At 41.7% G+C, this 21,196-nt stretch overlaps 1 protein-coding gene across 3 annotated transcripts in view; it reads right to left on the reverse strand.

Moving 5' to 3' along the window:
• The window catches only part of LOC111597365 (neurobeachin), a 64,538-nt gene extending 46,651 nt beyond the window's left edge, over positions 1 to 17,887 (reverse strand). For all 3 annotated transcript variants that reach the window (XM_030224084.1, XM_030224083.1, XM_030224082.1), the window contains exons 1-2: positions 17,793 to 17,887; positions 1,318 to 1,444 (exon numbers count right to left, since the gene is read on the reverse strand). In XM_030224084.1, the coding sequence (XP_030079944.1) occupies positions 1,318 to 1,444; positions 17,793 to 17,876 (211 nt within the window). In that variant the 5' untranslated portion in view covers positions 17,877 to 17,887. The remainder of the gene's footprint in view (positions 1 to 1,317; positions 1,445 to 17,792) is intronic.
• Positions 17,888 to 21,196: the final 3,309 nt, after the last annotated feature.

The raw sequence follows: 21,196 nt of genomic DNA on the forward strand, positions 1-21,196 counted from the left end.
GGGCAACGGGTGTGTGGGATATGGTGTCTGACAAGGCCTGGCCTGTCGTGCCAGAGGGTTGCCAGACCGCAGATGTGTCATTGACTTAATAAAATCAAAATCAAAGCCAAAGGCACGCACACGCTGCTGGCAGCTTAGCAGGGGGATGGGCGGCCGAGGGGCTAGGGGTTGCCGGAGGGTATTATGGAAGGAAGGGGTGGGGGATGTAAGTGTCAGTTGGCTGTTCGCTAATGAAGAGAAAATTTGCTGCGCTGCTTGTTGTTGTTGATACATTAGGGCAGGGCAAGAGTTTGGAGAGAGAGGGAGAGGGACAGGGACAGGGAGAGGGAGTGGGAGTGGGAGTGGAAGGGAGATGCTGAGATGTGGAGCATGCGAATGCTTAGCATACATGTGGTGCGGCTGTTGTGGGCATGCCCAAAAAATGGCAGCCACCGCGGGGCAAACGCAGCCAGTGCGGTCCACTGGGCGTATCACGGCCGCTGACAAGCGTGAAATTAATCGAAAAGCAATTCGGCGGCTCGGTCAAAGGGACGCGATGCGATGCGATGCGATGCGACTTCTTTATTTTTTGGACACATGCCACATGGCAGGAATCACAAAGTAGCATGCCACACAGTCCAGCTAATTCGAAGCCCAACTCAAGCTGACCAACATTGAATACAGGCAAAGATATCTGTGAGCGCACGAAGTATATAGAGCAACTGCAAGTTGAGTCTTTTTCTGCTATTCATATTCCCATACATTCATCAATTGAGCAAAGATTCTCTCTTCTTCTTCTGCTCTTCTTTTTGCTTTCTTTGCAGCTTTGCTCTTCACTTTTTGCTATCTCTCAGTCTGCCAAGCTGTCAAAGAATCAAATCGATATATGTGAACTTTAGGCTGACCAATCAGGTCTGTTGTTACTTTCGATAACTTATGTTATCGATAACTTGAAGCTGCTGAAATATTCTATTTAATTTGCCATTTATTTATGCATTTTCTTCACTCTGTCGAATGAAATTTAATGAAGCTCTAACGCAGCTCTTCAGGAAGCGTGTCGTCGTCTTGCTTACAGTGCGCAGACCTTAATGAAGCTGGTGCCTTACTACACTCTCAGACGAATAAGATCCTACATCCAGTATTCAGTTATCTCATATACAATGTAGCTTCAAAGTAAAAACAAAATCAATGCAATACGCTCAACTCATATTGTTTTCGTGCAATTCCATTTCCGATTGCTCTTATTTGGATATCGTTTGGGTTCAGCTATTTCTCTTGTGCATTTCTACTTTTTACATAACTAACGAGCTGTTGAGTTAGTGTGCTGCTTCGACTTACCTGCCACAACCGTTTCGGAGCGCTGCAAGCGCACCAGAACGTGCTCGATAAGTCCCACATCTGTGCAGGCCTGCAGATTGCGAACGCTTTTTCGCAGAATCGCTATGAAAACGCTCCAGATCTCGGCCTAAAAAAGAGAGAATGCAAGTAAGCAGATATTAGTGAGCAGTCAAAGGCAAAAGTTTACAATGCACTGATATATCAAGCACTCGGATTCCCAACTGTGAGTGCCCAAGAGGCGCAGAGCTGGCAGACAGACAAAAAAAACTTTGGCCCAAGGCAAATGTATTACGAAATCAAAGAAATGACTGCGATTGCTGACTGCTGCTGCTGCTGCTGCGCTGTTGTTGTAGTTGCCCAGTTCAATAAGCAGAGTAAAGTGACGCGCACACACACACAATCATTTATATGTATGTAGCAGCGCAACTGAGAGCAGCTCGCGCGCGCTTAGAAGTATGCAGCACTTTTTTCTCTGCGCTGCAGCGCCACTCGGTGTCTGTGTGTGTGTGTGTGTGTCTAATGTAAACAGTCATTGAAATAAAGTAAAATAATGGAAAATAATGGCAAAATAATCGCAGCTCAAAACCAAGGAGCTGCCGCTGCCGCTGCTGCTGCTGCCGGCAGCAACAGCAACTGTTTCACTGTTGCCAGCTTCAAATGCCAGAGACGGAGTCTATATGTATATGTATATATATATACAGTTCGCTGGGGAGCCGCTGAGCTGGCAAGGGACTTGGGCTGGGGGCGTGGCACTCGTTTTGCCTCGACTCTGAATGTATTATTGCCGCAATATTTGTGCGGCAGCCACTTTTGGCAGGAAGCAAAAACGTTTTGGCGGTTTTTATGATTATTGCCTCACACACACACACACGCATTCAGTAGAGATTGCACATTGGATTGGCTATTGCATACATATACATATACACACACATATATATATATATATATATATAGATATATATATATATGTATAAAATTCATATAATTTTCGTTTGGTTTCTTTTCTTATATTTCTGTTGTTGTTTATTTTCCTTTTTATTTATTTTTTCTTCTTTGTTTTTGTTTTATTTTCTGACAAATGCAGACAATGAAAATGTAAGCGTTTTGAGTGTTTATAATGAGCCAGCTGAATGCTGAATGTTGAGCGCTGAGCGCTGAGCGCCGAGCGCCCAAGTACTCGAGCACCTCGAGCACTCGTTGAGCTTGTGGTCCACGCTGCGTATGCGTGATACTTAAACCGAGACAAAAACAGTGCTGCAAAATGCTTAAAGTTGAAATGGAATTCGCCCTGTGCTAAGCTTGCAACTGCTTGCAATCCAACTGGTTCGCTGAGTGAACATAGCTGAACAGCTGGAACTAGTGTGAGCAAAGCTTTGGCTTTTGATATGACAATAGAAGAAATAATTATTTGTTTATATGTGAACTAGTTCAAAAATGAACTTAGCTGGATTAACACTTTTTATTAGGTTTATTCCTTTGCTTTTCTTGGCACTAACGAGTATTAAGAGTTACTGAAGTCTTACAAATTAAACTGGTTCATATGAACTGATTCACAATCGGCTCGAGAGCTGGAGCTAGGGAAAGAACTAAGGCATTTGATATGATATCAAGCATATAATTATATTCTTGTGAACTAGTTCCATAGTTAATCTCTTACTTAAGCTCCTAAAAGAAGTTACTGAAATATTTTACAAATTGAGCTGGTTCAAATGAACTGGTTTTCATTTAGAGTTTTTCATTTTAAAGTTGATTCGAAGTCGTATTGCGAACTAGTTCACACACACCAATTCAATCGATTATCGTTTGCTAATCGATAGTTAATCGATTGCCCAATCTGAATTTATGGCAACTTAATTGAATTCTCTCGCGGGTCACTTCTGGCCTCCAGACGTGGCTTTCGTCTTAATTTTGGATTTGTGTGAAAATCTGCGTGCGCTCGCTTTTCCCCTCTTGATTTTCTTTTTATTCATTCATTCCAGTCGGTTTTTGTTTTTGCCTTCGTCACGTTATCTGTTGCTTAGCTCGTTTTACGCATCATTTCGCTCAGCATCCGTTTGCCAGCTTCTTGTGTCTCAATTCTTATCTGCGCTGTTGTTGCTCTTGTTGTTGTTGTTGTTGTTGTTGTTGTTGTTGTTGTTGTTGTTGTTGTTGTTGTTGTTGTTGTTGTTGTTGTTGTTGTTGTTGTTGTTGTTGTTGTTGTTGTTGTTGTTGTTTTTTTTTTTTAATGTACTGCACGCATAATTTAATTCGTCGATTCATAAATTGCCAACAAAAATTCACTCACTCATGGCTCCTGGGCCACGCCCACCTACCTGCCTACATCATTATGCAGCGAACGACTCAGGCTTTGCCGCTTTACAGCTGTCGCGCCAAAGCGGCTTTTGGACTGTGCAAATACGCAATTTACATAAGCAAATGCCTCATACATATACATATGAAAGCTTAGAGTGTGTGTGTGTGTGTGTGTGGGTGTGTGTGTAGGTGTGTGTGTGTGTAAGTGGACATGCTGCGGGTAATTTGATCAGCTCTGTTAGCAATTGCGCCCGAAAAGACCTCTAAAAACTCACACACACACACACTTACACACACACACACACACATACATACACACAATGGGAATCAGAGCAGCTCACTGCTTGCCTCCAGGCAGCGCTAGAGCTCAGTCTAATGCGGCTCCCCTCAATTCGTTCAGCTGCTCGCCTTCGCTTGCCATTTCATAGTTATATTTATACCCTGTAATACGAAATTTATACCCTGCTCTTCATGGTGGCATAAGTTGCTCTCAGTCTCAATTTCCTCCATGGTAACCTTCTTGCTAGCTCCTTTGAGTTAGAAGTGTGACATCTATGAAAATCAGCTTGAATTGATTGTTCTGCCATATGAGAAATGGCAGGGTATTGCCTAGTCGAGCAGTGCTGGGCCGTTGGCATATTTAATTTTGTATTTTATCTTTGCAAAAATGTTGCTCATAGCAAAAGACAAAGTTGATTTGACGCCGTCGCGTTTTGTTTTTTACAGCATTATTTCTTAATAAGCGCCAAGCGGCCAAATCCCCCTTTGGCCCCGCCTTAGCCCCCTTGGCTACCCTCGCGCGCTGCCAGGGCGAAACGAACGAAGGAAAGCACGAAAGACAGCAGGGCAGAGCGAAGACAAAAATTAAATATAAAAGAGAAAGAAAACTTCAGTCAGATTTTATTACGTAATTGGGTAGCAATTTCTGCATGAAGCAACAATGGCAACAACAAAAACAACAACGACAACAACTAGAAGCTGAAGAATAGCAGCTACAACAACGACAACAACAGGGGCCACTGAGCACAAATTAAATTTTAGCCTTTTTTTTTGTTGTTGTGCTTGCTGCTGTTTGCTGGCTTTTTTTCTTGGTCTTGGCTTTATCTCCAGCTCTTATGTATGCCACATGCTTAGCCAGCGTGCGAGCGAGCGAGAGGGCAGTAGAGTGTGTGTGAGCGAGACGGCTGCGGCGCACTGAAGCGGCGACTGGCTATTGTTGTTGCTGTAGCTAAGGTTAAATTGAGCATCGTCCGGCCGAAAGTCGGGCCCAGATTTGACAACGAAAAATTAAAAATTAAATGCATTCCAGCGCCGAGAGTTCAGGGCCTAAGATTTGTGGCCCAACAAATTCTTGAAAATATGGCAAAAGTTTAATTGGCCCATGGAAATATTTCTCGTTTCTATCTTGTGCAACTTTTTTGTTTACCTTTCTCTGTCTCTTGCCGCTTTAAGCTTAAGTCAACTTGGTTCACGGAACTCTTCGACTCTTTGGCTGCATTGCAGAATTGCCACAATGGAGTATATTATATTTTGAATAATCGATATATATTGTTCAAAACTTCATATGTGTTTCCCAGCGAGCTCAGAGTTGATAGAACCAACTCATGGCATCAGCTAATGTAGCTAAAGCTTCACTACGTTGGGTTTTCAATACTTTCACACTGATCGATATTTGGTAAACTGTAATTAGGCATCGATTTATCGATTTATAGTCACAATTCTTATCCTTCTTTCTTTTGAATCCTTACAGCATACACTACAACTCAGAGCTCTCGTCCTTCCCATCACTTGCAAAGCATCAGCGAGTCGCCTTTGCCTGAGCATAAATACTTCCACATGATTTGCTGCCTGCAGTTTGAAATAAATTTAACGCATTTGGCTTGGCTTACTCTGCGTCTTCCCTTATCTCTCCACCTCTCTCGCTCTCTTGGCGTGCTTTCCTCTCCCTTGTTATTTTGTCGCTTATTTTCCACTTTATCAGCGATTTGATTACGCTCCCTCCGCCACCCATTTGTGCATCCCTTTTTACTGCTTTGGCGCAGTCAAATCGTTTCGTTTCAATAGAATTTCAATAAATTTATCAAGCTCCATCTGCAAGACGCGCCTCTGCCACTTATACGAAGCGGCAGCTGCAGCCATAAGAAGTTGCAAGAAGAAGTAGAAGAAGAAGCAGCAGAATATGAACAGCAACAACATTTCTGCATGCCAGCACTGTGCCTCCCCCTTTCCCTGCTTGGCCCTGCCCTTTCTCAATTTTCATCAGCCGCCGCTCAGCTCTTATTTTATGTCATCTTTTTTTAGTGCCGTGCAGCAAAGCTCCCTTTTAGCTCTCTCTCTCTCGCTCGCTCACTCTTCTGTCGTCTCTCTGTGTATCTTGTCCATGTCAATGTCTTTGGCATGCCGTGCAATGCGCTTATGCACTTCCTTCCTTCCTTTGCACCATTTGCCTGTCCTGTGCTGTGTCCCTCTCTCGCCTACTCGCTCCAACTCTCTATCTTCTAACTGTTTTTTCTCCTGCAAAATCTGCTGCAGCTCTAACGGAAATTTATTATTGACAACAGCTGCCGTTGCAATGCAAACAAGCAGCAGCAGGCGCCACACACACACACACACACTTACTGAGTCTTATACATGTGTGTGCGTGTGTAAAAAGTGGCAGCCGCGTCAGCAGTTTGCGGGTTAAGTAGCATGGCCTCTGTCTCTGGCGCTGGCAGCAGCCATTCTCCATATCCAATACTCGATCTCCGGCACCAACTGCCTGCCCCTCCCTTTGCAGTCTTCCCTACCCTGGCACGCCCAGTGGCAGGCATACGAATGCCGCAGCTAGTGAATGTCATTGGCGTTGCTGTGATGAGCATAACATTGACACAAAGTGCAGAGGCAAATGCATTGCCTGCTCTGGATACGAGGATGGCGCCATTTACAATGTTTGGCATCTCAGCAGCTGACAGGCGACAAATTTGTCAATTTGCGTGTGCATTGAGCTGTAGACACACTCAAACACACACACACGTCCATACAGTCAGACATTTCATCAATTGAGATAATATTTCAATTGCATTCATCAATTGAACAACTGATTTTATATTCCACTTCATGTGGCTGCAACACATTGTTGCACCAGCGAATGCAAATGCAAATGCAAATATAACGGTAGATATTTGAAATCAATTGTTCAATTCACAACGAGTTGAGCTGCACCGTTATTGACTGCCAAATGTTGCGCCATTTTCGTGTCGAATTTAGATTTAGAAAAATTTGCATTTTTCAACTCAAATTCCCTGCTGTGGCCAGCCGAAAAGGCAGCTATTTCATTTCAGAATTAGACTTCGACTTAGATTTCATAGAATAGATTGAGATGGCCAAGCAACTCTCAAATTAAGCCGCCTTCCGACTCTAAGCAGCAAGTGAATCCGAAACAGAATAGAGTCAAGAAAGGAAACATCTAAATTCCATGAGCTGAGGTGCTAGCAAAACTGTGCTTTGGCGTCGTAAGACACTTGCTTTAGTAACAATTTTTTGAAAAACAAATACTTAGCTTAATGAGTTTTGATTGAGCCCTCGAAATGTCAGAGCAAATGTCAAAAGTTGATTGGATATTCAATATAAATTTTGCTACTCGCCAAGTCTGGACTTGAGCTCTATTTGTTAATTGCTTGCTGACACATTTGTCGCCTGGCTAACCTTATAACAGTTAGTGCTTGCTGCTGTTGATGTTGTTGTTGTTGTTGTTGTTGTTGTTTCTCATTGCACTTTGCTGGGCTATAAGGGAAAAGGTCTCGAACTGAGAGATCTGGAAGCTTGTGTGGCAGCTGCCGCTGTCATTCACTCACAGTTCACTCAGTCACTCAGTCACTCAAGTGGCAAGTGGCAAGTGACAAAGGGCAATCACTTGTGACCGTTGCTGACCTCCGCAAGGAGCGCAGAGAGATAAAGAGAGTGTGAGAGAGACGAAGCGTTAGCGTCGCCCCATTCCATACGGCGCACTGTCAAAAGTATTTTATTTCAATTTATTTTTAGCTATATTTTAATTAATATAATTAGTTTCAGCCGAGGCGACCGCAAACAGCCAGGACTGCCACACCAACAAAGGACGCCCAAAACAATAAAACAGAGTCAACATTTGCCCACATTTGCCCACATTTGCCATTGTTTATATTTTAATGCCGCAGTCAGAAAAAGAAAAAGGTTTAGAGTTTAATTATTTGTTAAATTGGGGTTTGCTTTCATTTCGCTTCGTTATTTCGGCTTTCTTTGAATGGCAGCTGCTCTGCTTCTTCTTCTCCTTGATTACGGACAGCGGCAGCCTTAACATTTCTTGTCTGGATTAGAGCTGAATGAGTTATTACAGTGTTTACTCTGACTTATACGTATACTCAGTCTTATACTTGAATTTCAATCTTATGCGCACTCTTATACTCACTCTTATACTCACACTTATACTCACACTTATACTCACTCTTATACTCACTCTTATACTCGCTCTTATACTTATAATACTATCAGAATGATTCAATCTTACCTATATAACACTTATACTGAAGTTTAAGCTCGCCTGTATAAACACTTATAATTGTACTGATCATTTAAATCACACTTATACGACCTCTTATACTCATATTTTAAGTCTAATTTAACTTTACTATATAGACTCAAGCTTGCATTGGCCAACATACACTCTCGCTTCGACTTATACTTCACAGTCACACTTATACTCACAAGCATTCTTATACTCACTCTTATATTTTCATTTTCACTTAACTTAACAACTTAAATTCGCATTCGCACACATTTGCAAACACACTTATACACATAATCAGACTTATACTCACTCTTATAATAATATTGTATATCTAATTTCTGATTTTTACCTCTGGAATGCATATATTCAAGCTTAAACTCGTATTCGCTCACACTTATAGGTATGCTTACCCGCAAGCCTCATATAATATTCATGGCCTAGCCGCAGCTTTAACATTGCGATCAGGTTTTATTCGACTCGTATTGCAATGGGATTCAACCTGGATGGTGAATGCGAATGGCAATGGGAATGGGCTTAGCTGTCAAGTGGCCGGGCCGGGCACGTTTCGAGGCTCAGTCGCCCGAAAAGGCGTCAGAAATCGTGCGCGAGTTGTGAAAATCGCGCGCGCGACTCTCTAGCGACGCGTTTGAAGTCGCGCGGGACTAGCAGCGAAAAAAACTGTATATATATACATATATATATATATAAGAAAGAGTTGCAAGCCAGCCAACGCATCCAGCGATGCGAATCAGGCGCCGCATCAGCAACCTTTTGATGCCAGCTTCGTACCTTAAATTGAATTATAAGAAGGTGTCACAAAAGTCAACAGTTGAGTGGTTCCGGGCTGGTCTGCCGCCCAGCCTACCCGAATGGCCCACTTTGAAGGGAGCTCATTGCGAAAAAGGGTTGTCACCCACCCACATAGGCAGGCAGTCGGGCTAGAGATTGATGTGATTTTAAGCTGAATGCGAATTGATTCAGAGTCATATTCAAAAAGTTAGCTCAGACCTTTGCGCGCTGCGATCTGCTAAATAATATGATATCTTTATCTCTGCTCGAAAAGCGGCTCAAATACTTAACGAGACTTTCTAAGCCTTTTTTTGGCTGTGCTTCAGATTTCATACATTTGCCTTAAATTCTTAAAGCAAAATAAATTTGACTTTAAAAATTTTGAAAATTGAAAAATCTTAAAATTTGTTTGTCAAATTATTTAAAAAATTAGTTTACTCTAAAAAATAATAATAAAAATTAAAAAATTATTTTTAATAATTTAATTTTATTTTCTTAACCATTTTTTTATGTATTGAAAATATATTTTCATATATTTTTTTTGTATTAAAGACATACAAATAAAGAATTTAATTTTTTTGTTTTTGTTTTTGTTTTTCTAATGTCTTTTTTTAAATCTAAAATTTTGCTTTTAAATAATAATTTATTTGTTTTAATTTTAGAAAACTTTTTGTTTAATCTTTGCAGCTTCAGGCTTAAGAATGTTGACACAGCGTGCCACACACGCACTTAGCGCACACACACACACGCCCACACACTTGAGTACTGTAAGTGTGCGGTTAGTGACGCGTTTTGCACGCGGTTTTAAAAGCGCGCGCGCGCTTTAAATTAATTTATATGCAAATATTTGGCAAACAGCAAATCTCTGCTAAGCCAAGAGGCGGCCACGCCCATGCACTTGAGCAAGCCTTACACAGCCATGTGTGTGTGCGCGTCTGTTAGTACTGCTGTTTCTGTGAATTGGAAGCCAATGGAAATCGCATTAAATATTTTTCGCCTCGCGAGCTCAAAAACCCAAAAATCCCAACAAAGCAAAACAATGAAAACTAGGTGCTGGCGGCCATGGGAGAAGGTGGAGCTGGGCCGGGGAGGGCTGGGCTGAGTTGTGGATATTGGTCATGTCAAACATGAAATTCAATTGTGTTTGGAATTCGAGCCAACAAAATGGACGCAGCTCGCCAAAGTGAGCGCCATATGCGTTCACTTTTAGCTGCTCCCCAGTGCTGGGGCGGGCATGGCAGGAGGTAAGGCTTTGAATTTGTGCAAAAGTTTCACGTTGACATTTCCATAATAATTTTCTTTCATTTCTCACTCAGTGTGTGCGTGTGTGCGTGTGTGTGTGTTATTGCCCCTTTTTTTATTATTCTTTTCCGGCCACACGCAAAAATAAAAAAAAAGTTTGCTTTGCTCTTGCCGCACGACTGACTAACGGGACAACATTGAATGTGCGTGTGTGCGTGGCTCGAGCTCTTTTGTTCACACACACACAATCCCCCGGCCCCTGTGCTACTGACCGCCCTGCGGCTTTGGAGTCTTGTTTGCATATTGATGAGTCGATGATGCCAACAGCTACGCAAATTTTTTTCTGCTGGGTCTAGGCGTAAATCGGGGCATACGGTGCTCCGGGGCCTTCAATGCGTTCAAAATTGAATGACAAAACGCATGTGCGGCCATTCGACAAGCGGGCAGCGGGTGCACGGTACTGCGCCGCGCCCACGCCCCTTTGTCTCTGACAGCTTTCAATCCTTTTGCCAGGCACACGCACACGCACACGCACACACACTGACTAAGCCCGAAAGCTGAAAATGCAAAGCAGCTCAAAAGTATTCCAAACTGTTTTCGCAAGCCCAAAAGCAAAAGCAACGCCCACGCGCCCGCCCACACGCTGCAGCCACGCCCACGCGCTCTCATGTGCTCTGCCCTTAGGACTTAGTATTTGTGTCTCAGTTCGCGTCAAAGCAGAATTGTTAACAGACCTTTATGCATATTTCATGTCTGATGACAGTGAGAGCAGAGAAAAAAATAGAAAATAAAAGTAAAAAAGGTCCAAGCGCGGGTCCGCCCAAATGATATATACCCTGTAATTGAGTTTCTGCGTCAATTGAAAATTGAATTGTTCATTTCTGAACATATCTAGATCGATATATATCGATATAAGTAGAAATCCTCTGCCAGTGATCAAAAGAGAGAAACATTTCGCCTTGGAAAAGCTACAAAAAAATCCTTCCTTTCCAAACTTTATATCGTTTAGTTCATAGCTTTAAGTTTATTATTTCTTTCAGCTGTTTGCCAACTATATTGAACTGAAATACCCCTTTCGGTTAGTTGCCATTGGAGACCCAAACAAAACGAAAATATTTTTTCTACTTTGTAGTTAAAACTTTTGTTTCTGATAGAAGCTCAGGTTGTGAGTGCTCTTAAAATGGAAACTTCTACTTTTTTGAAGGTTTTTTTCATTTCTAATTTTTGATGATTGTAGATTGATTTGGGCGAGCAAGCCAGAGGCATTGCTGAACTTTCAGTTTGTTCGCATACAAAACTATTTAAGATCTCGCCTTATTCACAGTGCTCGAAGAGAAAGAAAGACGCAACGAGATTGCGACTTGGAGTCGAATATAGGAACTTTAAGATATTTTATTAATATTTGTATATATTGTTTATGTTTATTATTTTATTTTGTGTATTTTATATTTGTATTTTTTTATAACTTTAATATTTGACTTCATTTTAATTTGTATATTTTATATTTTATACAACAGTTTTATTTTAAACTTATTATTTTTTTATATTAAAATATATTATATATATATATATATTTATTTTTATTTTACACTATTAAAAGATACATTATTAATTTATTGTATTATATGTATTTTTTGTTTTATATTTTATTATTTATATTTAATTTTTAGATTTTTTTTTATTATTCTTTATTTTTTTTATATTTTTTATATATTTATTTTAACTTTGCCATTTTCTTTAAATATTTAAAACAAATATGCAAATACCAAAACACTATCATAAATATACTAAAAGATGTCTATATAGCTACTCTGTACAGTTAGCTTCGTTTCGATTCTAATTACAAATTAAATTTTCGTAAATTGATTTGAAATCGAAGTCTCAAGTATCGAGTCTCGAGCCTCGAATTAATGTCGATTTAACAGCTGCGAGGTTCTACTTCTCTTTTGTCCCATTTCTACTGCGTCTTGTGCCTCTCTCGCTTCTTTTTTGGGACAGTCCTTTTTTTGTTACATTTGCTGTATTGTACTTAAAATGCTATTAACTCGGAACTGGAGAACCAAATTTAAACTTGTGCGGCTTTCTGGCTTTACGGTCTTTTGGGCTGATTCTATTTTGTTTATAGATTTGCTGCGCCTTTTTTCCTATTTTTTTTTTTGTATTTTTTTGTTTTTTTTTTATACGCCTACTTAAAAATACATTTACACTTTAATGGCGCGACAAAAAATAGAAGCAGCAGCAGAAGAAGGCAGTGGCTGCGAGTGAGCAGACCAAAAACAAATCAAAAAGAAATTAAATGACCTTTTCACATTGCGGCGGCTTTTTAAGCACTGCCAACAACAGGATGGAGCAGGAGGAACACCCTGTGTGTTACTCGGCGTGTGTGTGTTTGTGTGTTTGTGTGTACGTGACGCCAACAAGCGCTGTCATATGAAAGTCCGGCCAAGGCGACATCAAAAGCCGCTTCACAAAAAAAAAAAAAAAATGCAAACACAATTGGCTAATATTAGGTCTAAAATGTGTGACTCTCTTGAGCGCGTTCCCTCTCTCTCTCTCTCTCTCTCTCTCTCTCTGTCTCGCTCTCTTTCGCTTTGTGAATGTGTGTGGCAACTCTGTTTGCATAGAACTCAGTTCGATTGGCACCCAGAACGACAATCATTCATATTTAATGAACATCGCTCGCTTTGTGTATCTTTCGCTTTGGCCTTTTGCCAGCTTCAATTGATAGAAAAAAGAAGAAGCAGAAGCAAAGAATATCCTGCCTGCACAGTGGAAGCTTTGTGTGTGCTTTGGCACCACTGTTCGGCCACCTTGAACTGCCTGCCAATAAATTCCAGTTGATTAAGCCAACTTGGGCCCAAGTTGCTAAAAGTTGATTATTTCTATATATAGCTATATATATACCTAATATATATATACCAATATCAAGTTCTATATCTAGTTAGAACGGCCGATTTTCTAAAATAGTCAAAACAGAATTTTGGCCCAAAGTAACGGCTTTTTTTCGCAATTCTCTGCTTCTATTCTAGATAAAAAACTGGGCACCTTTTTATTTGTCAATGCAAAAGTATCGATACTTTTGGCTCTAGTTTTGTGTGTAGTGCAGCACTGATATTTTTGTGAGCAAAGCTGCATATACAGCATATAAAGCTCTGAAGTTTACAGTTTGTAACAAAGAATATATAAATAAATAGAAAACATGCTAAGCTTATTATTCATTTGAAAAAGTTTTCAAAATTTTGTTTTTCTCAATAAGTTCTGTTGTTCACCGTTTGTCTGTTGCACTACTATTTTTGTGAACAAAGCTGCATGTATATCAGACATACAGATATATCTGTATATGTATCCATAACAACGGTTGCCTCTGCTCCAAATATGATTGCCGATAGCAATGAGAAAATAGTATTTAAATACCAAATAAAATACTGCAAATGCCAAGCACTTGAATAGGTGGAAAGGAGTGGATGTTGCAGGCGCGGCAGCTGGGCCATGGCAAATGGTAAACTTATAAAATATCTGCAGCGAATACAAATTCAATTCATGAATAAATTGTAATGTGTAGCCTCTGGGCCATTGGCGCTGCTGTTGGCTTTTGTGTGTTGCTGCCGCTGCTGCCGCTGCTGCTGCCTCTGTTTATTCTTCGGCTCATAGCTCGAGGTGGCAAACACGGGCAGCAGGAGTCGGTGCTGGGCATGGGTAACTGTTGCCCCATTCATTGGATCTGCGCTTGCTACAGATATCCATCGCTATTTTGCTGCCGCCTCTCAAATAATTACAGCCGCGCCAGCAACCACCACCCACCACAGCTGGCCCACTCAGCCACTTTTTTGCCATTCGCTCGTCTCTATTTTTTCCATACATTTTTTTTATCTGGTTTTAACACGCCGCTAAGCTGCAGCTTAGTCGCCGCTGAATGCTGCGAGTGCAAAACTTTTCTTTTTTTAAGCTTTGCCACGCCCCTGCACCCGACCCCCGCCCGCCACTCTCTACATACTGAGGCCTTGTGTAGGCACAAGTTAATTCCTTTGCAAAGTCAATGCCACAAAGCGCGCTCTGTCTCTCCCTCTTTCGCTCCCCTCTTCATCTCTATCAAGTGAGCAACAAATATGACAAAGTTTGACAAGAATTTATCAAATCTTAAGCTGCAAAAGAGAGCTAAGAGTTAACTCTGAGAGAGGGAGAGAGAGAGAGCAGGAGAGAGAGTTAGATCAGCTCTTCAGAGCTCGAGTCTTAGACTGAGCTTCAGTTTACAGAGTTACAGCGGTTACAAAACTCCTGGATTCCAAGGCTCTAGCATCCATAGAGGGTACTGAACATTACACCAAACTAATAAACTCTTTTCACTTGGTGAGCGAGCATAGAGCGTAGCCAATATTAAACAATGAAAAGCAACAGCTGTTCTACATTGAGAGACTGTTAAAAAGTTAACAGCTCATTAGCATGAAAAGCAATTGTTAAAGAAATGTGTTGGAAGAGCTGAATGAGATATTTATGTAGCATAAATAGTACAAAAGAAAGAGAGAGAGAGAGAGAAAGAGAAAGAGAGAGAGAGAGAGCAGCAAAAATTTGCTTAAAATAAATTGCCAACAAGTTGAGGGCGAAGGGAACATTGAGGCAGCCATGCAGAGAGCGGGGCACGCATGAATGGAGCCTTAACAATGTTATTCAAAGCAGCTACCAGCCGGCAGGTGGCGCAATAAGCAAACACAAAATGTAGATTTTGACGAAAGGTGAAACCAGTTGACCAACCAGACAGGCAGCAGCACTTCAGAGAGAGAGAGAGAGTGGGAGAGGGAGAGGGTAAATGGTAGATGGTGAGTAAAGGGGCAAGAGTTACGCAAATTGCTGCGCTGGCAAAGGCTGTAAAATTTTATTGAGCATACCGAGTGACAGAGGTCGGGGCCGACGAAGGCGAAAGCGAAGGCGTTGCCAGCGAGTCGGGGCCAGATATGCGGTTACATGGGGCAGCGAGTGGGAACCAGAAGCGGAACCTAAAACTGAACCGGAACGGGCAACCAGTAACGGTAACAGCAACGGCAACGGCTATAGCCAGCTATGGCAATCGGAGCAAAAGTCAGCAGCAGCAGGAACAGAAGCAACGGAGCTGGTTATGGTAAGGGGTATGGCCATAACGTGGCTTTGATTTGCGCTCGGCTTGAACCGAATGCCACGCCGAAAATTTATTGTCAAGTATAAAACGTAATGGCCGCATGCATAATGGCTCGGCACGAGGAAGAGATGGGGACTCTGCTCGGCTGGTAACTGAAACAGTTATTTGCACTTGGCCCGGTTACGTGCCGAATCAATTGAGTGGCGAACGCAGCGATGCTGCTGGTAAACACATAAATCATTTAAGTATTCCGCAAGCTATGATTGTGTGTAGGTCTCTCTCTCTCTGTGTGTGAGTGTGTGTGTGTGTAGAGGTGTGCGAGCTATGCAAAATTGTTGGGAGGGACTGCGACCCGTTAACTGTTCCCTGTTGCTGTCCCCAGGCAATAAAATGGCTGTAAATTCCTTTTTATTTCCACTTGCCGCGTAAAGGGGCATGCCACACCGCGCGCCCGAGGCATGGTGTGGCGCACCTGCTTAGCATGCCAAATTGAGCTGCCGACGGAGCAGCCAATATGCTGGCAAATTCTTGAAGCTGGCGCCTAAAATCACGCAACACGTTTTTTTCTTGCCTCACTCTCCAGTTGCTGCTGCTGCTGCTGCTGCCACTTCAATGATGCATATTTGATGCGTGTTTTACACAAGCCAACATCACGCACACACACGCACACACGCACAACATTTGTCAGTGACAATTTTCATTAATTTAAAAAGCTAAATAAATTCGTTCAGGCACAGCCGAGCCACAACTATTTGACGTTGAATGCCACTGACGTTGCGCACGGCATGAAACAACAGCGACTCATGTATCACGAACACGCACAGGCATACATATGTATTTATACATATATATATATCACTGTGCGTGTGTGTGTGTGTGTGTGTGTGGCATTCCCACATGCCACAAACTGTGGGCACAATTCACCAAGCGCCATTTTAATGGCTCGCATATGTAAGTGGCTTCAAAAGGATCCACCCAGCAGCAGCAGCAGCCAACACCTACACACACACATACTTAAAGCTACACCTGAGCCAAAATTTCCCTTTAGACCAGCAGCAAGTGCCGAGAGCCAAGAGCCAAAGCCTCAAGAAACCAACTTAGCTTGGATTTAAATACACTTTCACTCTCTGTCTCTCTCTCTCTCTATGTCTCCCTTTATGTCTCTCTTTGTCTATATATCTGTATGTCTCTCTTTCTCTCTCCATGTCTCTCTATGTCTCTCCATCTCTCTCCATTTCTATCCATCTCTATCTACATCTGTCCATCTCTCCATCTCTTTCTCTCTCGGATTCCCTCTCGGTCTCTCTGTCTCTATCTCTTCCTATGTCTTTGCTCTTTTCTCGAAGTCTCTCCATCTCTCTCCCTCTCTCTTTCTCTCTCTGTTTGAGTCTCTATATTTCTCTCTCTCTATATTTGCCTCTTTCTCTCAAAAGCTAAAGCTCCAAGTCCGATTGCAAACTTTGCTCGTAAATCAATTTGTCTTCTCAACTCAAGCCGCACCTCAAGTTTTACAGCTTGCCTATTAGAGCGCTGTATATTAACACTCATATCCCTAGCATGTTTTGAGAGAGAATATGTTAATATTGAGGGATAATGCGCTTATAGGGTATCTGGAAGCTAAGCTCTCTGTCGTCAAACTGTTTGCGAGGTGAATGCACGCAGCGATGAGACAAACTTGAAACAAACTCATTAAGCGACAAAGCGGCGCGATTTTTGTCGGCTCTACAAACTGTCAGACATGGCTGAGGTATGCCTCCTACTGGCTGGGGCATAGGGTATTGAAGACTAAAAGCTGACTGTCACGACTGCTGTTGCTGCTGCTGCTGCTGCTGCTGCTGCTGCTGCTGCTGCTGCTGCTACCACGACTGCTGCTGGTGACACGGTTACTCAACTTCCGGCGTCGACTCTTGCACAACAGCAAAAGTTGAAGCTGGGGCGAATGTCGCATGAGAAGAGCACACTTCCTGCCAGCACACACACACGCACACACACACACACACACACCAGTTGGGGACGTGCCCGGGCGTCACATCCTTTGCCAGCATTCATGCTAATAATTTGATGGCGCCGTCGCGAAACACAGCGTCAGGTGTAAAATATTGTTTAATGTGCGCGCACACACACAGTCGCACACACACACGCACACCCACAGCCAGGCAGACATTCATATGCAAATCAAAAAAAGGAGAGAGAAAACAAGATTGCGACGCGTAGCCAACGAGGCGAATGACAACGCGGCAAAAGTAAAAACAGTTGAAAGGCATTTCATGTTGCGCTTTCATTACGCACAATTTGTAGCCACCCACACACACACACACACACACACACAGAGAGAGAAACATACACTCACACATACAGTTACCTTTTTCATGTTGCTGGTTAATTTGGCTTTGATGACGCAAAGTGACACAATTTTTTATTGAATTTTATAGCATCAAATTTGTATTTGTTGTTATACAACACACACACACACACACATCCTCCCTCACACACACATCTGTTTTTGTTATCGAAACTCACCTGCAAATTGGGCGGACAATGATCCAGCAGCTCCAGCATATGCTTTATATTCTGCGCATCCTGTATCACAAAATTCAATTCCATATCGAATTCACCTCCGACCAGCTACAGCGAAAAATACCAGAAATTACGGATTTTAATTAGTATTTTATTTCAAAATGAAACAAGTATTATTTTGATTATTTTGTTTTGCAGTTACGTTATTCGATATTCTGCTTATTACGAATAAAAATGATTTCATTTAGTTGCCAGGGGGAAAATTGTTATACAAAAGTTTTCATTGGAAAAGTGTTACACATAAAGATAACGCTAAGGCTTACAGTCATATATTGATATATTATTAAAAGAAAAACAGCTGAAAAGCAAACTGTTATACAGATTGGTTTCAGCTGTTGCCAAAATTAAAACTTTTCCTAGAGAAGTATGATCTACTATGTATTCCGAAATTATAATAAGCCCGAAATGAGTGTAAATAAAGACAAACTGTTGTACAAAAGTGTTATACATACTGTTATACAAAAGTGTTATACATACATATATGGAAAAGTGTTATACATACAAATAATGCTGATAAAGCTAAACTGACTTGCAGTCATATTGATTGATATAACAATCAAAATCAGCTAAGAAACAAGCTGTTATACAGATTCAGGAGTTGCCAGATATTTTTTTTTTTTGTGGCAATGAAGTAAGTTAAGTTGAAAACGAAATTATTAGGGAATGTAATCAAATTATTTTATAGCTTTTTAAGGAAAACTCGAATAAAAAAAAACTGTTATACAAAGCTATTATACACAACACTTACACATATGCATACAACTAAAGCTAAACAGTACTGACACTATGAGAGCCTTAAACAACTTTAAGCAAAACTCTTGTTAAGCAACCTTTGTGAAGATGAAGCGGCTCAAATACCAGTTTAGGGTGGACCCAATCTAATAGAAGTTGACAAAGCGAGAAATTCGTTGCGTATTTGTATTGCGTTTCGCTTTTTAAGCACAATATGCTCAGCAAAACTTTAAGATTACAATTTAAGCAGCTGTGATGAGTGGGAGAAGCTGGTGAAGAGGTGTGGGCCGGTGGGCGGGGCACTATTACACTGGCTGTAACAGTTTAGATGCCTGCAGGCATTTAGCACTGAAAGTTGTTAGATTTTGGCTAAGTACGCATAGCTGTTGGCTGCGTGGGTGGTGGCCTGTCCGAAAACGATTCTGGCAAACGCAATCAGCGCTTCTTTCACCAGTGGCATGGGTCGGGCGGGGGCTGGGCACAAATTGTAGAAAGGCTCTAACTTAATTACGATAGGCCCCAGCCTCAGTCTAACTCAGATATATACATGTTTTTTGACAGCCAATTGAATCGGCAATCGAATTTTGCCACCACTTCCCCCTTGCCACGCCCCCGCCCCCTTCGTGTCAATTCATTTGATGCTTTTTGCGCGCTTTAATAAAATCACCAAATAAATTCAATAAATTGATTTGGGTGACGCCAAAAAAAAAAAAGAAAAGGAAGAAGCAAAGTCGACTTGCTTCCAAGTGCCTCGCGCTGGCCCGCTCCGTTAAGCCCCTCGGCTCCAGGCTTTGCCTTGGTCGGTTTATTTATTTACTTTGTTTTCCACTTCTTCAGCTTCTTCTTCTTATTCGGGTAGGTTGGGGCTTAGTTGGCGTCCGCCAGCTGGGCGCCAGTCTCATCCCTTTATCAACACCATGAGCTGCCATCTCCCACGCGATGTCGTTGCCTTCGCTTCTTTCAATCTGGCCCTTAAGCCAGTTGCACTTGAGCTGCTTGATATGAACAGCTTTATAATTATGCCTGCCTTGCCCCATCTTTGCATTAACCGCAGGCTAGCGGTTGCTGTGGTGTCGCCAAGTCTTCAAGTCTCCCACTCTCCCAACCTTTCAGCCTCCCAGCCTCCCAGCCTCCCAGCCTTGCCTATTGTGGTCTGAAGATATCGTATCACCTGACTCCAACTGAAATCAAAGCGACAGCTGCGGCATTGGGCAGCTGCTTATAATACTAGATAAGCTGCAGGCCAGGCAACTTCATGTGATCGTCTAGCTAATACCCTCCACCGGAAAAGTAAACTGTTCTACGACTGTTTCTTTGTTTTCTAGTATAATTGCAGCCTAATTGTTAGTTAACTGTTATACATTCAATTATTGCTCATATCGTTTGTTTAGTAACATTTACACAACTGTTATACAAGTGTTATACAAGTGTTATACAAGTGTTATACAACTGTTATAAAACCATTATACTAGTGTTCAAATGGCTATGCTTATATATATGCAATGTAATACAGTTGCCTCACATTTAAATATATATTTTAGGTAAACATAAGTGTTATACAGCTGTTTTCTGTCTGTTATAATGCTTATTCCTAACTATAGCCTAGATTTTATCTAAGCTATTATGCATATGAATGAAGACAGTTTCTCAGTTGTAAGGCAATACAACAAATAAGACTGTCATAAAACTGTTATACAGCTGCTCATCTAGAAGAGTTATCAGTGGCTTAATAAACGAGGTTTTTCACAATGTTTAAGTGATTTGGTCTTGTCAAGCATCAGCAGCGTTTAGTCGCTCTTGAAAGAGGCAAAACAATCAACAAATTATAAAGAGAAAAAAATTGGAAGCGAAATTCTCATTCAGATTTAAATTAAACTTTTGCGGAAAGTTTTTCTTTTCGCCTTGCGCGGGCAAACAATTAGGCAAACTTCTCGCGCTCTTTACAAGCGTTCTAAACGCCGCTTAATTATATTCCAGAATTTTTTTCTTTTGCCTTCTTTTTTAGACTTTAACTGAAATTCCCCAGCGAAATCGCACTCACACTTTGCCTTCATCTCCATCTCTCGCTCTCTCTCTCTCTCTATGTCTCTCTCTCTCTCTCTCTCTCTCTCTCTCTCTCTCTCTCTGCTCGCTACGCACCTTTGGCTAGCACATTTAGTCAATTTTGAGTTCATTTAAAAAGTTTTTTTCGCTTTGCTTTTTTTTTGTCTCTTTCGCTGGCAAGAGATATAGTTAAGCAGCAAAGGCAAAGCAGAAAGAGAGAGGCACAGAGGGGGAGGGGAAGAGAGAGTGCCGGAGAAAAGTAAGAAGCAGAAGCTGTCACTGACGTTTCGCTGCTGCTTGTCACCTCGTCTCGGCAGAGGCGCGCACAGATATGCCCTGCTCCTTAGCACTTGTTCCGCTTTCAGGCTGCGTGTGTGTGTGTGCCTGTGTGTGTTGGTGTGTGCCTGTGTGTATTGGTGTGTGTCGAGTTGCTTTTGCTGTGTTTCTGTCGCTTATTTAAAGTAAATTGAATTTCTATTTTATTTAAAATGCGCATTGAGACGCACTAAAAGTTCTCAAGCATTTTGTATAAGCGAAAGAGAGCAAAAGGAAGCGCTTGGAGCTGGGGGCGA

The sequence above is a fragment of the Drosophila hydei genome, unplaced genomic scaffold (assembly GCF_003285905.1).
Source record: "Drosophila hydei strain 15085-1641.00,03,60 unplaced genomic scaffold, DhydRS2 tig00000355-arrow-arrow-pilon, whole genome shotgun sequence".
NCBI lineage: Eukaryota > Metazoa > Arthropoda > Insecta > Diptera > Drosophilidae > Drosophila > Drosophila hydei.